The sequence below is a fragment of the Sorex fumeus genome, unplaced genomic scaffold (assembly GCF_029834395.1).
Source record: "Sorex fumeus unplaced genomic scaffold, SorFum_2.1 ptg000131l, whole genome shotgun sequence".
Lineage (NCBI taxonomy): Eukaryota > Metazoa > Chordata > Mammalia > Eulipotyphla > Soricidae > Sorex > Sorex fumeus.
The window spans coordinates 38,415,351-38,432,125 of NW_026606188.1; the positions used below are offsets into that span (position 1 = coordinate 38,415,351).

A 16,775-nucleotide genomic window follows, 5' to 3' on the forward strand; every position below is an offset into this window, starting at 1 on the left:
TGAAAATATTAAAACTCCAGGATAAGATTTCTTATAGCAAACGATGCTCTTTGGAAACAAGCCAAGAAAGTCTCAATTTACTAATACTGTTTGAACATCTTGTCGTGAAACATCTCCCACTCAACACCGGAAATCTGCTAAATAGTAGTCACATCAGGATAAACTCAGCATATGACAGTCATTAGGGGAAGGTTAATTTTGCACAAGAAATCTTTGCAGCTCACCAACAGAAACAGCACTGTAGCACTGTCCTCCCATTGTTCATCGATTTACTAGAGCGGGCACCAGTAACTTCTCACAACAAATTGTGAGACTTGTTGTTACTGTTTTTGCTATCAAATACGTCACGGGGAGCTTGCCAGGCTTTGCCAAGCTGGCAGATACTCTTGGTAGCTTGCCGGGATCTCCGAGAGGGGCAGAGAACTCGAACCCGGGTTGGCTGTGTGCAAGGCAAACGCCTTACCCGCTGTACTACTGCTCCAGCCCGAAAGAGCAATGATAGAAAAAAATAGCTAGTCCTAAACACATAACTCAAGTCTAACAACAAAAGTCACTGACAGAGTGATGAAGTAAATAACTGCTTCTCTATTAGCATCTACAACAGACAATGAAACTATTTTGCAAAAGTATAAAATGAGAAATGATCACATATTTTCCACATACCTAGTGGAAAACTATTAGAGACATATACATGTATATATTTATTGTATATATCAAGAGACATATTCTTACAAGTACAATATTTAGTCTACCAATGATATATTTTGTATAAAATCTAAAATGGTAAGACAAATAGGAATGTCAGAAAGTTTTATAAGTATAAAGCTATGACCTTTAATATAAAGGAAAATGAACATTTTTCTGTTAATCTACTTTGTCATATGTACAGTGCCTGAATCCACCATACCACCCTTTAAAGTAGGGATGGGAATCCTTTTCCTGCGGAGGGCCATTTGAATATTTATAACGTCATTCTGGGACATACAATATTGCTACAAGTTGTCCCATCAGATGCCAAGGTCATATCAAATGATTTCAGGGCTTATATGCTGTATGCCAGATGCTCCTTGACTCTGCAAACAATCAAAACACTCCAAAGAATTTGGCTGTAAAGTAAGTTGTTAGTATTCAAAAGTGCTCCCATTGAAACCATATAAAAAGAGAAGTGCATTTTTTTTCTGGGGAGAAGGGGGAATAAGTTACTAAATTAAAATGCTAATTAAGAAATGACATTTTAAAATGAACATTTGTAAATTGTAGATAATTTTTTGAAATAAACTATCACAATGCAAACACACGTGAAAAGTATATATGACAGTCAGATTCAGACACCCCTACTAAAGAGAACAGAAGACAGTGCCAAGTATTATTATTAGAGTCCCTTGCAAAGGACACAGTCTTGGGAAAGTTAGGGCTATTAAAGAGTAAACCAGAACCCCTATCTTTTTAATGACCACAATTTTGTTTTGTAGTTAAAAGATTTAAACTGATCTCAGGACACAAATGAGGCAATTTCTAGCCAGAGGTAACAAAGCTCTCATAAATCTTTTCAAATAGCTCATAAACTGGCACAACTATCATAGGTGTGGTTCAGTTAAAAGCTATAATGCTTTGAAAGCTAAACTTTACAAAACTAAGTGAACAATGTTTATAAAGAAAACCTAAGCATATACTCCATGTTATTTTCCAGCAGGGCCACACTATATTTCAGGTTTCACTTGATTTACTATCAAATTAATATATTTAAAATTTTTTATCCATGAGTATATTTTACCTACAACAATATGATCACAGACAAAAAAAAGGTTTTCAAATTAAGGAGTGGGAGGTATTGTTCAATGCAGTGTTTCACAGGTGGGCAATGATACCCTCTACAAAGAAGTGCTGAAATGATGACTGAGTGTGGCAGTTGTAACATCACCTGTAACTGATGCTGGTGCTATGATTTATTCACTTTTTAAAAAGGTAGATTTTTCCCAGGGAGGTGCTGACTGATAGTTTTGTCTGAAGAGGGGTATGGTAGACCAAATAACTTTGGGAACCTCTGGTTTAATGGATGACCAAAGAATTCAACTAAAATAATGAGAGAACAAACTTCATGACGTTCAGTAGAGAACAACTAGATGCTCTTTGTAGATAAACAACTGGTAACCAGAGAGAATGCTTGTTAGGGAAGTGCTTAAATTCATTCTTCTATTACAAAATAGTGGCATGTAGGATTTTCAAAACGAATACCCTGTGTCCTTGAGAAAATGCTAATTTCTAAATGCCATTTTGCTGGTTTATTTTTCCCCTAGATTCTGAAGCAGAGAAAGGATGTCATCTATGTTAACATTAACCACGTACCCTGAGGCTGCTCAGTAAGCAAGTAACCAGCCCAAATTCTCATTGTGGAAAGAGTGAGGTATTGGTAGTTACTTACCATGTGACCCTTTCCTAGGAAGCACTATTAAGTAAATAATTTACACATTAGACCTTCGCCTTCTGGTCCCATATTATATAGCAAACTATGAGGAACAAAGGTCAATAGTGTGTCTGCTTTCTCTAGCAATTTCCAAATACTTGCATAACTACTTAACTACTTATATACATAATATATATTATATATTATGAAGAAACACACCTGGGTCCACCTGTCTGGAGGTTCTTCCAAGCCCATTGGTTCGTTTCTGTGTAGGAAAATAAAGCAAAGCAAAATTTTTACAGACAAAAAAGGTTGTTACATTACTAAATCCTACTACTTCATGATGCCTACGAAAAGCAATGAACACTGCATAGGAATATGACCAAATTCAATGTAAGCATGTTTCTAAAATTTGCTTTCAAAATCTTACCTATTCATTTCCTTAATCTTCCATCTGAACATCATTACATTTCATAAGTTGTAAATATCTTTTAACACAACATAGAAGCAGTATCTTTCCAGTTGCTACCTCTAGAGATTATGACACAATTTTTCTTTAAGTCATAATGACAAATAAAATTATGTACACAAAGCCCAGTTATTCTTGGTTAAAAAATGCTCCTGGCCAAACACATAATATCTCCAAATCTTGCACAGTTTTCTTAAGCCTGACAGACCTAAGTGATAGACCAGGCGTGGGCGGCAACCTTAAAATAAAGGTCTTAGGGCAGAAGAGATGGTACAGAAGGAAAGATGCTTGTCATTTACTGAGCTCTGCTGGATATGGCCCCAAAACCAAAACAAACAAACAAACAAAAGCAAACAATTCCCCATACTTCAAATTTTAGCACTGAATGTTTAAATAAGGATTCTTTTAAGTTGTATCTGAATATTATAAGAAACAATACAGGCCTACATGCAGTCTGTGAAACATAAAAGTGAGTCCTTATTTTAAAAATTCTTAAGTAAAAATTGAGCATTAAACAAATTATAGAATATATATGTGTGTGTGTGTGTGTGTGTGTGTGTGTGTGTGTGTGTGTGTGTGTGAGCCACATCTGGCAGTGCTTGGGACTCACTCATTGCTCTGTGCTCAGGGATCATCCTGGTGGTGGGAGGAAGGGACTATATCAACTGCATGCAAGGCAAGTGCCCTACCTACTGTAATATTACTCTGGCTCCTAGGTAAAAATTTCAACAAAACATATTTTCTTTGAAAAGCTATGGTTACAAGCTCACAAGCATTAAATTTATTCCAACTTAATAGCTATGGGTAATTTCACTAATAAGGATTCAATTTTCACATTATTAGATCACTAAATAAAATGCTGAGTCTGTAACATGTAATTTTTTTTCTATGTGTGTTGGAATTTGTTTCTAAGTATGAAACCCAGGTTCATTCAGAATACACTTCATTCTACTCAGCATACGTTAGACATGGACATTTTTCTAATCTTCCTTTTTTCTTTTTTCTTTGATGGATGAAATGAGGTCTTAGAATCTTTTCAGTGGTCCTCCGAAGTCCTATCAAGCACAATTTAGGATTTCTTGAAAAAGCAGATTGGAGAAATTTTTAAAATGCAGTTTTGTTTTTAAAGCAAGTACTTTCAAAATAGTCTTGTAAAAGTCTAACAAGATCATTAAAACTAGATGGAAGCTATGTTGAGCAAGATACATAGCTGTATAAAAAAATGGTATAAAGACAGACATTGTCTGTGAGAAAATAAAAGGCAGCTTGGGGCCTCGTGGTAGGCTAGACACAAGAAGGAAAATGTTATGAGTTAGTGATTCATATCGAATAGATCGGAAGAAAACTGTTTTCAAAGAAAAACTCTTTTCTACCTGCAATTTCATCAAAAATTTTGGAGCTCGCAATGTAAAGGACAACGAGCAATACAACTGAAACTATTTTCAACAGGAAAACATACAATGATGGCTATCTTGTTGCGATTTATTTCTTAAATACCCTTCACCGTCTTGATGTATAATAGAAGCTGTTTTTCGCGCTCTTATACCTTCTACCATTAAAGTGCTTGGAAACAAAAAGCAATTCAGTCTCTGGGTTTTATTCCTGGACTACTAGTTTCGACTGGTATATTTTAAGATTATAAATCTATTTATTTTAAACAGGACTTTATTTCTACTTCAAGAACAACTGTATTTTGAAAGTAGGATTAAAATTGGAAACATGAGGGAGAAGCAGAGAGATAACTTACGGTGTTAGCATAGCTTGCATGCAAAAGGCCTGAGTTTGAGCTCTGGCTGTACATAGACCCTCCCCACATTGTTAGCTGCACTGTGGAGGCCCCTGAGGACCATTCAGTGAGGGCTGGTGACCCTCAGCACTGAAGGCCTGAGAAGTCGTGAAACTCCAGGTCCGAGCACTGAACCATGTGGTCCAGCTGGCTAAGTATCACCTGGAGTGACTTCTGAGCTCCTTCAGCATTGTTTCAGAACCGCCAAAAAGTAAAATTTAAATCTGGAATACAGTTATCAAGATCAGACTGCCTGCATTCAGATGTGGATCCTCTTACTTGACGCCCATTTAATCTTGATGAATAAGTTACCTAATGTTGATGGGCCTCAGTTTTCTCAAGTAAAAAATGATGTAATAATAATACCAACTTCACAGGGCTTGTGGTGAAGATTAAAAGAGTTCATTTAAGTTATATGTTTAGCTGAATTCCTTCCACATACTAGAAGTTATTAAGTGATCCCTTTTATTATTTTTTATAAAAAAAAAGTAATGGTATTTTTAATATTTAAACTCACATAAGAGATAAATTTTTTCTACTAAGCTATTTCCCTACCACTTGCATTTTTTAAGGTTTTGCCCCCTCAAGCCATTAAGAACCAGCCATCCAGGACAGAAACTTTTCCGCAGGAAAAGGTAAACACTGGAATGAACTAGAATCTGGTGCATTAAAAAAAAAAAAAAAGAGGAAGTTTTAATGCTGAGACTACATAAATTTGAAATTAAACATACCTCAAAAGCATCTAATAAAGTATTTATGTTATAAAAAAAAGGTAGAAACCATTAACTGGATATATCTAAGGAATTTTAAAATGCAAGTGTTGGCTATCATAACCTAGCAAACATACTTCACCCCTCTCTTATTTAAAAATCTATGGAAAGAGCTGGGAAAGACCTTGTCCCTGGCACACACTAGGGGAGGAGGGAAAGCCCAGAGCACATCCATTACCCATCCCTGGGAGCTCTCAATTATAGCCTCTGACATCAGGAGAAATAGGTCTTCATCACCTTTCAAATGTTCCTTTGATCTACTTAGAGAGGCAGAAAACAACTAAACAACCTTATTTTATAAACATTTGAACTGTTTCTTGCTTAATTTCCTTATTAACTTCTCTTTTATTAAAAGGAATGTCTTTATCATCTAAGAATCTCTTGTGGGGCCAGAGAGACAGTACAGGGGTTTAGGTGTATGCCTTGAACACACCAATCTGGGTTTGATGCCTAGCACCTCCTATGTTCCCTGTGAACTCTGCCAGGAGTGATACCTGAGCACAGCCAGGTATAAGCCCTGCCTAAACGCCCCCCCCCCCAAAAAAAACCCAAAATAGAATCTGTGTCGTGTTGCTTCTTTTGAGGGCCCATTTAAGAGAATATAGAATCATTATGTTCTTCTGTTGATTTTACCAATGAAACAAGAAAATTGTTATATGGTACCAGCTCTGATTCCCCTTTTTGGCTTTAAAGGTAGAAAAACATAGATTATTAATGGTTAATGGTAGATTTGTATTGAAGCAGACATGTTATGTCAACTTCACATCCTGGACCTAGATGGAGGTGGCTTCTGAGTGTTTATTTCAACAGAAATACAAGAGAAACACCCTGGGAATGGCTATGGAGGCCCAAGAATAATCCTGTGGCTATTGAAAACTGAGCTATCTAAGGAATGTAGTATAAATTAAAAAGAAAAAGGAAAGTGCTAGTTATTTTGAAAGAGGAAATACACAGCACTACAAACTGGTAGAAGAAAAGAAAAGATCTTCAAGAGAGAGGGGAGAAATAAAAATCACTGAGCTTTTAAATCATTTGCTTCTGGGAAGACACTGAGCCTCACAGAAACATAAGCCTTTCAGGCTGAAATCTACTTTCACATTGTCTTCATGTACAGGTACAAAGTGAAAGATGATTCTTCATTTTGTTTTACTATACTTTTCTCTTAAACCAAGCTAAATCTTCCAAATAGGTTGGTCAGTAAGGACATGCTATAATTATCCTTCCAAAGTAGAACTCAAGTAGAATCACACACAGAATAAAAATTACACTTACTATATTCAAAAGTTCAGCAGTCACTAAACACTGATCCTACCTTAAAAATTAATATGAAAATTAATTCTTTCATTACAGGATTACATGTAATTTTAAGCATATAAAAATGCCTGGAGATAATGATTTAGTATCAAATGAAAATTATTAACTACCTCTTATTAGCATATTTTCTGTAAATACACCCACTTCACACTAGTTAAATAAAACCAAAGGAGATTATTTAGGAAAAAACATAGTACATATATCTGATAAAATATGTGCAAGATTAGTTACACAGAATTAAAGTCCAGAGTTCTACAATAAAATGTTTCAGAAAACAGCTGATAGAAATAAAAAAGTGATCTGCTTTCCAAGATTTCCAGGGACATTATTGGAAAAACCCTACAGTCCTCACTACTAACAATCTCACCTAGGGACTAAACACTGAAAAACATTTTACATTGTTTTATTTTAGCCCTAGAAGAACTTATATGATCTGTTTCTAAAAACATTATTATACTCTTTCTAAAAATATTACTATACTGTTATTAATTCCTTGATCTAGGTTCTAGATTCTAAGATACAGTCAACTATGGACATACATAGGAATTTTCCAATATCATACTTTCTATACCCTACATGTACAGATGTTGTACTTTAGAAAACACAACTTTCTCTTATATGACACCTTTCTGTATCTTTCATTGTTTTAAGCAACTATATAAATGCCAACCTACTGAACACTTTTAACGAGATCATTCTTGAATATTAAAATAAATCTGCATAGAATTTTTACCTTTGTCTTATACCAACTGTCTTATTCTCAGATCACTGAACTTCGGGGTTCACACAACTAATTATATATTTTAATTTTTTTCTCTGCAGTGGTATTATTTTGGTGAGGTCAAATGAGAAATATTTTACTTTGGATTGAAGGCCAAGGCAATTGTTGCCTGGAATCTGCCAGACCATTTATTGCTTCTTAGGCTTTTAAAAATAGCTATATTCTGAGACGTGACAAGAATCACACACTTCTAAGTCATTAGACAATAGATTCTGTGTTAAGTCAAAAGGAAATGTTATCAGGTCTTGATTTGATCAATAAGACATGAAAGGAATCATGTTTGTGGGCAAATGGAAAGTACGAGAAACATGAAACCATATCCTTAGGTGAGCATCTTTCGCGCTTTCAGTACCAGTAAATGCTGGGCAGCGACACATTTTGTGAAAGGGAACAGATCTTTCTGTTTCCTGGGAGGCGGGTTACCCTTCCTTCTGTGTTAGCAGCACCCAAGTTATTCATTCCCAAGCAATGCCTTCCAAGGCACTGGCTTTTATAAACCCTGGGGAGTTTTGTGGAATTCTGTGACTATATTTAGGGTAATGCATCCCCATAATAGTATTACAACACCGATCTAATATTTATTTAGAGTTTACCCAAAATAATATCTAAGATTGTTAAGAATCCCTTTTCACATACAGTCCGCCCCCCCTCTAAAATCTTCAGAAGCTTATAGAAAAATCCTCTGACTTAATCCATGTATTTTACTCACAAGCCTTCGCTTGTCTACTCTATCTCTATTTCAATCCATTTTAAGAGGAACATTTCACACTCTGAAAGTTCAAACGTGCTTAAGTTAGCAAACAACCCGAAACGCAAAAGTTATATAAAAAAAAATTAAGGTCAATCTTACCTATTCAGTTCGCAAACAACTTGAAATGCAATAGTTACATTTTTAAAGAGAGAGAGAGAGAGAGAGAGAGAGAGAGAGAGAGAGAGAGAGAGAATTAAATCTTACCTCCAGTGGTTTGATCGTCCCTTGTTCTGAAACAAAAGTAAAAATTGGCATTGTCAATGCAAAGTTATTTTGTTTGGTTAGAAACCTAAACCTGTTCTCTTCTGCAGCCTGGTAAAACACTACTGCTTTGTTTTCCTAACTGATACCTGTAATATATTTCCAGGGTCCCTCAGGCCCGGCTAGTAATTGTTTTGCAACCCAGGTTCTCTCGTCTTATTGGCTTGTCAGAAAAGTGACTCATAGTTCTCAGAGACTTCTAAGTTATGCTTAACTTTTTCTATTGTTAATTAAGCAAAGTCAATCCAGCCACATAAAGCTTCTTAAAACAGGAGCCTGTACTGAGGTTTTATGCGTGATAGAAAATCAGGGGAGAACCTTCCTTTTCACATACTTTTAAGAATATAAACACCATTACAAAAGCACAGCACTGGCATTCAATTATGAATTTAACATAGCACCAAATTGCATGCGGTTTTTAAAATTAAGGAGTTACAACTCTTAAGTTTGGGAGGGGAGGGGTTTGGTTTAATTTAAATATAGAAATACCAAATTGATAGGATTCTATTTCAATGCTACTTTTTCTTCTATCCATAGTTTTCCTACCTATGAGCAGAAACAACAATCTCTCATTACATTTCAGTTCTTGAAAACAGTTTTAAAGATCCCTAAGATCTTCAGGGAGCAATGTGGCAAAAAGTGAGGGTCATTATAAGAATGAACATGCACACACCCCACAGGGAAATAATGCAAAATTGTGTATTTGTTTCTTTACCCCAACCCAGGAGCACCTACACATGTCCCAGGGTCCAGACTATAAAGGTGAAAAACCTCAGACAGGGGAAGCAGAGGAAGAGCGGGCCAGCCCTGTGAAAGCCCTGTCGACTGTTTCTTTAAGAGGTTCCAAGAAGTCCTATAACCAGAGTTCAAGGAGAAAACTACAAGACTAGCTGCTGCAGATTGCTTAACACTGGAAGACTGCCTGAGGCATGGAACAAGAGGTGAATTTTTTGTTTTTAAGGACAACTCCTGATAAATGGCAGGAGATACTTGGGTGGAAGGGCAGGGAGGGGGCTCCTGGAGTCACCTTTCTAGAGAAAAGCTTAGTGTGCATTCTTTGTCAATATCAAATTCTATCATTCTAGCTTTCATAGGTGACTGCCTAGCCATCTCTTGCAAGTCTGACATTGACCTTTATGGAGCAATACTGGGGAATTTCTGGACAGAAAAAAAATTACTTATTTTCTCTTCGTTGGAAATATGAAATGCTTCTTCTAATAAAATACCGCCTAAGAAAATTAGTCTGGGGGGGGGAGGCAGATAACGTAACAGAAGGTCCCAGTGGATTGGCTACCATGCTCAGACAAAGAAACCAAATTAGGTGAACTCTGATTCCTAACAAGGTAGTTTAAGTACCTGTTTCACTGGTTTGACCAGAAAAACCTATCACGCCAGGAGAGACTACTTTCTTCTATTGGTTTAAGGGAATTTTCCTGCCAGTGAAGTGAGGATTATAAACTGCATAGTAGGGGAGTTTAAATTTTCCACCCAAGGAGACAGGGGAAAGGTTTGCTAGTTCCAGATAACCTCTACAGAAGGAAAATCTCATTTCTGATTTCAGACTAGTACTTGTAAGTGCACATGCACCTTAAGTTTGATTCAAAAAGCGTCATTCTTTCCAAGTCTGATGAGCAGAGTTTTTACATGCTTGGGACTTTGGTTTCTTATAATATGTTTTAAATGTATTATTTCTTTGCCTACCAGAGAGCTAAGCCCTGTGGCAGTCACTGTCACGCCAAGTTCCATGAAGGTCATCTGACACTCTGTGGGAAGAGGACGCAATGATATCCACTATGCTGGGCTTTCTGTATTGCAGAGAACAGGCTTAGACATGGAAGACTGCCATTTAAAAGTGTTTCCTATTTTACTGCATATTTGAGTGCAAACAGGTTGGCTCCCTGTGTCAGAGAGCACCGATCAGAGAAAGGCTGGGAAGTACACAGTGAAGCACAAACTAAACCAAACTAACTTATTTAAACTTCCCTTCATTTGCCCAAATCCTTGTTGTCTCCTACTTTTCCTCTTTTGTGTCTTATCAAGCATATCAGCTTTTTTTTCTTTTTGTAATTCTGATAGAATATGAAAAGAACCAGGTGACTAGCTGTGACCCAGAGAGAATGAAATGGAAAAGACCTTTGTGCTGGGTGCAACTCTAAGGATAAGAGCTCTTAACCAGGGTTAACCCTGCACTACTCCTGGCATTCATGAGCACACTTTCACTCTGAAGCCCAGGAAAGAGACCCATTTCTTCCATGGACTTGGAACAGAGCATTTTGCACTCTGATCTGCTCACGCTGAGTTTAGCACATAAATAGTGCCTCTTGAAGATCTGAGCTTTCACTTAGTCATTGCTCATGGTTAGGTTCTGTAACTTTTCTGAGAAGAGTGAAAAAGTCAAAGGACTAGAAATAACCCTTAGAAAGTGTTCTGAGTTCAGAAATTCTAAGCCAGACTCCTTAACTTAGAGATCTGTGCTTGCTCAAGAGGCCACACCACCAAACTGAGTGTCTCCTTTATCAATATCATATAAATTCTAATGATCACATTAACAAATGCCATAGTCTATTAACATAATGGTTATGTTTATTAACATAACAGAGAAATCTAACTACAATGCTGTTCCACATATTTTCAAAGTAGGATCTCACTCTGGCTATGAGAGTGGAATTCTGTAGTCTACAGAAAAGTTACTCAAATTTTGAAGTCTGTAATACCAGTCTTCACTTATTCTTGATACACACACAAAACTACCTCACAGTTATTTGTATTTCTATAAAATTGTCATTATTCTTTAGGACTAGGGCTGGAGTGATAGCACAGCGGTAGGGCGTTTGCCTTGCACGCAGCCAACATGGTTGACCCGAGTTTGAGTCTTCCGCCCCTCTCGGAGAGCCCGGCAAGCTTCCGAGAGTACCTCGCCCACATGGCAGGGCCTAGCAAGCTCCCCGTGACATATTTGATATGCCAGACACAGTAACAACAAAAGTCTCCAATGGAGACGTTACTGGGCCCGCTCGAGCTCGAGCAAATTCTTTAGGACTAATAGAGTAAGGCTGATGATCATCGAATCTACCTTGACTAGATATTGACTAAATAAAAAGGTTGCTGGTTGAGATCTGATGGCAAAATTTGCAAACTCTCTTTGGCTCCCCATCTCTTCCCTTCCTCTCTCCCTTTCTCACCAACCCCATTTATCTCTTGCTTTTTTAGGACAGTAATTCTTCAAGTTTCCAAAAGATTTTAATCTGCATCTTATCTTCACCCTGCAGCCTATTTTTTTTAGGTGACTTACTGATCAAACTTTAAAATGTTCTTACCCTTTCAAGAACCTTTATATATGGTGACTCACAGGTCCTTAAGGGGTTTATACCTTGTAATCTTTCATCATGTCTCAACTGGTTTATTTCAATTCAGAGGAGTGTATTACTGAGGTACTTAGAGCCTTTGCAGAACTGCATCTTCAGTGCTGGTACAGGACTCAATGTACATATTTGTGTCACAGAAATAATTTTGTTGAAGCTTTGCTCCACTGCTTATTATTCAATGGATTAAACATAAAAGCCAATTCTAATCTATTTGTTTTTCCAATTCTAATATATTTATAAATATGGTTCTCAGCACATATATTATTACATAATTTTCTGTCTTTTATCTAAGTTCTATTTCTTAAGACTAAACAAATTCACATCCAACAAGACTGTTTATCTCAAAGGAGCCACAGATGAAGCAAGAAACGAGCAGAAAAGGCTAGAGCACATGGCTGGTATGGGAGAGTCCAACGTTTGATCCCTGGCACCCCATTTTCCCCTAAGCATGAAGCTGGAAATAGTCCCTAATCACTCCCCCATAGTATCTCCCCCAAGTGGTAATGACAGAAAAGTAATAACTATATTGTTATTGTGAAAGGAACTGCCATGGTTGAAAAGCTATTTTTGTGAAGCCCTGAAAAAGAGTAACAAAAGGCAAACTAACCAACTTTTGGAAGAGGTTGCACAAATGTCATGGTCACCAATCAGACCTACAGCAATATCTGGGTGGGTGGGTGGGTGGGGGAAACAATTCAGTAACATTTGGAAAAAGGTTCTGATTTCAAGCTCTGGCAGAACTCCTACTATAAAAGGATAGGTTCCAGTTCACTTCAATAGTCATTAATATATCATTAAATTGAATCAAACAGGTAAATGAAAAAAAACATAGGAACAACTATTGCATAGAAAATTATCTTGATGAGAGTGGGCTAATTTTCACAAAATGCTCTAAGAAAATTAAGTTGAATCAAAGACATTATTCCATTATGATAAAGCACTGATTCATGAAAAAGTAATACAATAAAGTGCCTAAAGGTAAAATGCAGGAATAAAATTGTATTATAAAAATCTTATCACTTATTATAAATTACTACAGTATTATTTTTAAAAGCCACTTCAAATGCCAATTTGGGGTGCAAGTTATAGGTAGCAGTCCTGCAGGTTAAACCGTTATGATACCAAGGCGACTTCCTTGCAATTATGAGTGGCCATAGCAGCAGCAGGAGTAACAGCTGGTCTAGATAAAAGAGTGATTAAATAGATAAGCAAATGGGGATCTGCTTTGGTTAAATATTAGAGCAGCTGAGGCTTGCAATTCCACTAAAAGAAAAGATGCAGTAAACCAAAGTCATCTGCTCCAGCAATAACTGCCTTCCAATGTTACTTTCTTCATTTAAACCAAGGGAATGCAAAACACGCTATAATAATCAATATCGGGGGAAGAAGTGGGCCAAAAAGGCTGAATCATATATTAGAAAAGGAGAAGAAACACAAACATCCCCCATAGCCTGTAGTCTAGAATTTGACCTTCCTGATGGTATACTGAGATAAGGAAAGGAAAGGGAAGGGGAAGGGGAAGAGGAAAGGGGGGGAAGGGGGAAGGGGGAAAGGGGGAAAGGGGGAAGGGGAAGGGGGAAGGGGGAAAGGGGAAGGGGGAAGGGGGAAGGAGAAGGGAAAGGAGAAGGGAAAGGAGAAGGGAAAGGAGAAGGGAAAAGACAAGGGAAAAGAGAAGGGAAGGGAAGGGAAGGGAAGGGAAGGGAAGGGAAGGGAAGGGAAGGGAAGGGAAGGGAAGGGGAAGGAAGGGGAGGGGAGGGGAGGGAAGGGGAAGGGGAAGGGGAAGGGGAAGGGGAAGGGGAAGGGGAAGGGGAAGGGGAAGGGGAAACAGGAAAGGAGGGGAAAGGGGGAAGGGGGAAAGGGGTAAGGGGGAAGAGGAAGGGGGGAGGGAAAGGAGAAGGGAAGGGAAGGGAAGGGGAGGGAAGGGGAGGGGGAGGGGGAGGGGGAGGGGAAGGGGAAGGGGAAGGGGAAGGGGAAGGGGAAGCAAAGCAAAGCAAAGCAAAGGAAGCCACACAAGGTGAACATGAGCCTTGTAGTAACTTGTTAGAGAGTCTCATATAATGGAGTTCATACCTATTCATTACTAAGGTTGCGAAGTTTTGGCAGCACATTTTAGAATCTGTGTATGTGTTGATCATTGAGGTTGCCATGGAGAAAGTGAAGGAGTCAACTGAAGTTCAACAAAAAAACGAGAGTGGACCCGCCTGCTCTTTATTTCCATGCAAACTCTCAAATGTTAAGACATAAACTAATCACCCAGTCTTCAACTTTGTTTCCAAATTGCATAAAGAAATAAGCTTAAAACACCTTTTTTTAGCCATACTTCAAATCTACTAGAGTTAATAATCTGTCATAGTCAAATATTAATATGAATGAATTACTGCCTTCATTCAGAAATGCACTGCATTTTTGCCAAGCACTTATTTCAAAGATGAATGGAGAGTAGATAAATGTAAGGGATATAGAGCATGAAATATAAAGGGATTCTGAATCCTGAGAGGACAACACTGAAAAAAGGCTTAACTTTCAGTAAAAGAATTACCTAAGAGCTATTTCAAATATTTAATGATTAGTATTAAGTTATATCCTATACTCTTAAGTACTGTGTTGAAGATCAAATATTCCTATTTCTGTACAAAGAAAAAACAAAGTTGATATTAACTACTTCAGTCCTGGGCTTGGTAGTAAGTGATAACACAAAACATAAACACATCCCCCATGGGCACTAAACAGACCATGTGTTCTACTACATTGTCCAAATTCTCTTGTAATTAAATTGAAGCCATCTGACTATATTTTTTAATGGCACTGCTCACTTGAGGTCCACTGGTCTTCAGAGTAGCAGCCCTGGGGGCCATGTGTTGAATTGGCACAGTCACAGATGGAATTGCTTAGACACATTAGTCTTGGCTTAGAAAAGGAACTATCCTGGAAATCCATAGAATCTACAGCAAACTGTGTGAGTGTGAGAAATAAACTTGTATGTGTCAAAATCACTGGGATGTGGAGGTTTTCAGTTACACAGCTCATCCCAATCTTAGCAAACACATAAAAACCACGCACAAACTTATTAGAGAATGATTTGGTTTAGACCAGTGCTCTTCAACCACCAGTGACAGATCAGCGCTGGCCTGCAGGTGTAGAAAGGTTTAAAAGCACAGTTGGTCCATCAGAGGTCAGTATGCAGGCCAGGTGCAAGTCCACAGGTTGTAAAAAGGTTAAATAATGCTAATTTCAAACTACCAGTGGGTGGTTCAGGTGAGATTATGTGATTAGCAAGAGCTAAAAGAGGAAGTAAAGGAAGGGTAGATCTTGGAACTAAGGGAGCTTCTTTCAAGTAGAAGAATTGTATACCTAGCAAGAATATGAAAAAATGGGATTAACTGACTCAGGAAATAGATTTCTCCAGAAGTAGAGTCATTTTTTTCATCAGGTGTTCTATGCCCTCACTTGCTATTTGTTAACCCACAAATCACAAATCATCCTGTTATTCGTCGATTGCCTCGAGCAGGCTCCAGTAAAGTCTCCTTCATCCTAGCCCTGAGATTATATTCAAGGCTCTTTAGGAGAATGAGACCCATCATTGTTACTGGTATTTGGCATATTGGGTACGCCAAGGGGAGTTTGCCAGACTCTGCCCTGTGGGCAGGCTACATTCGGTAACCTGCCAGTTTGTCCAAAGTAGGAATGAGATAATAAGATGTCATAATAAGATGTCATCTTATTAACCCAACATGCAATCAAAGGCCTTATGATCTCTAATCAAAGTATAAGCCTTTCCTTGCAGAAATACTGTAAAGGAATGCAAAATGTCAACCATTTTTCTATCATGCACTTTTTGGGGGTGTACACCTGGATGTACCTACTGCTGTACTAACTTTCTCACCCCCTATTATGCATTACCAGCTAGAGAGTCAGATAAGGTTTTATTCCACTAATAATACATCCAAGTTAAGATTTATTCTGAACAAGGATGGCATCCTACTTCTACCAGATCCCACAGCCTTTTGCTTCTGGCTATAAGACTCTAGAGTTCTTCAGGGCCCAGAAACCTTTGTGCTCTAAAGTTCTACTGATTTGCTCAGTCCTCTTGGCCTGCTCATTCATCCGTAAAGGTCTCCCAGAGGTCACCACCTCTGCGGCACTGAACACTGAGAGGCTCATAACCAAAATGGAGTTTGAATGCTGTTCTCTAAGAGATGGAAGGTTAAGTGAGTCAAAGAGTGACGTGATCAGACTTGATTTTAATAAAGATCATGCTGGAAATTAGATAGAAGGACCAAGATTAACTTGTGGTTTTCCAAACAAGAGACATGAAATTTTATATCCTAGAAATATCACTCCAAAGAAACCTAAGAGGAGAACAAAAAATGGTTATGTGTGTGAAGATGGAAGACAAAGGTAAGTCCAAGCTGACTCCCAGGGCTGGAATAAGTGGGTAGGGCATTTGCTTTACATGCGGCCAACCCTGGTTTGGTTCCCAGCATCCCATATGGTCCCCTGAGCACCCCCAGGAGTAATTCCTGAGTGCATGAGGCAGGAGTAACCCCTGTACATTGCTGGGTGTGACTCAAAAAGCAGAAAAGAAAAAGAAAAAAAAAACCAGTGCTGACTCCCAAGCTTGAATGGGTATATGTAAATTAGATAATTAACTAAGACAATGATTAGGAGTAGAATGTTTGTATAGTGAATAATGACGTTGGTTTAAATAGCCAACATTAACGGTCAGTGCAGGACACCTGGGAAGGGATATGTGAAGTAAAAATGAAAAATTTTAACCCAGAATTTAAGAAAATAGACCTTGCAAAATGGAGCCTTATCAACCTGGCTTATAGTTTGTAACTTATGCCAGAAAAAATTAATCAACTCTCCAAAGG

General features: G+C 37.9%; 1 protein-coding gene across 2 annotated transcripts in view; it reads right to left on the reverse strand.

Annotated features, from left to right (window-relative positions):
• The window catches only part of VAV3 (vav guanine nucleotide exchange factor 3), a 397,225-nt gene that overhangs the window by 111,840 nt on the left and 268,610 nt on the right, over positions 1-16,775 (reverse strand). For both annotated transcript variants that reach the window (XM_056139015.1, XM_056139014.1), the window contains exons 18-19: positions 8,480-8,505; positions 2,624-2,669 (exon numbers count right to left, since the gene is read on the reverse strand). In XM_056139015.1, the coding sequence (XP_055994990.1) occupies positions 2,624-2,669; positions 8,480-8,505 (72 nt within the window). The remainder of the gene's footprint in view (positions 1-2,623; positions 2,670-8,479; positions 8,506-16,775) is intronic.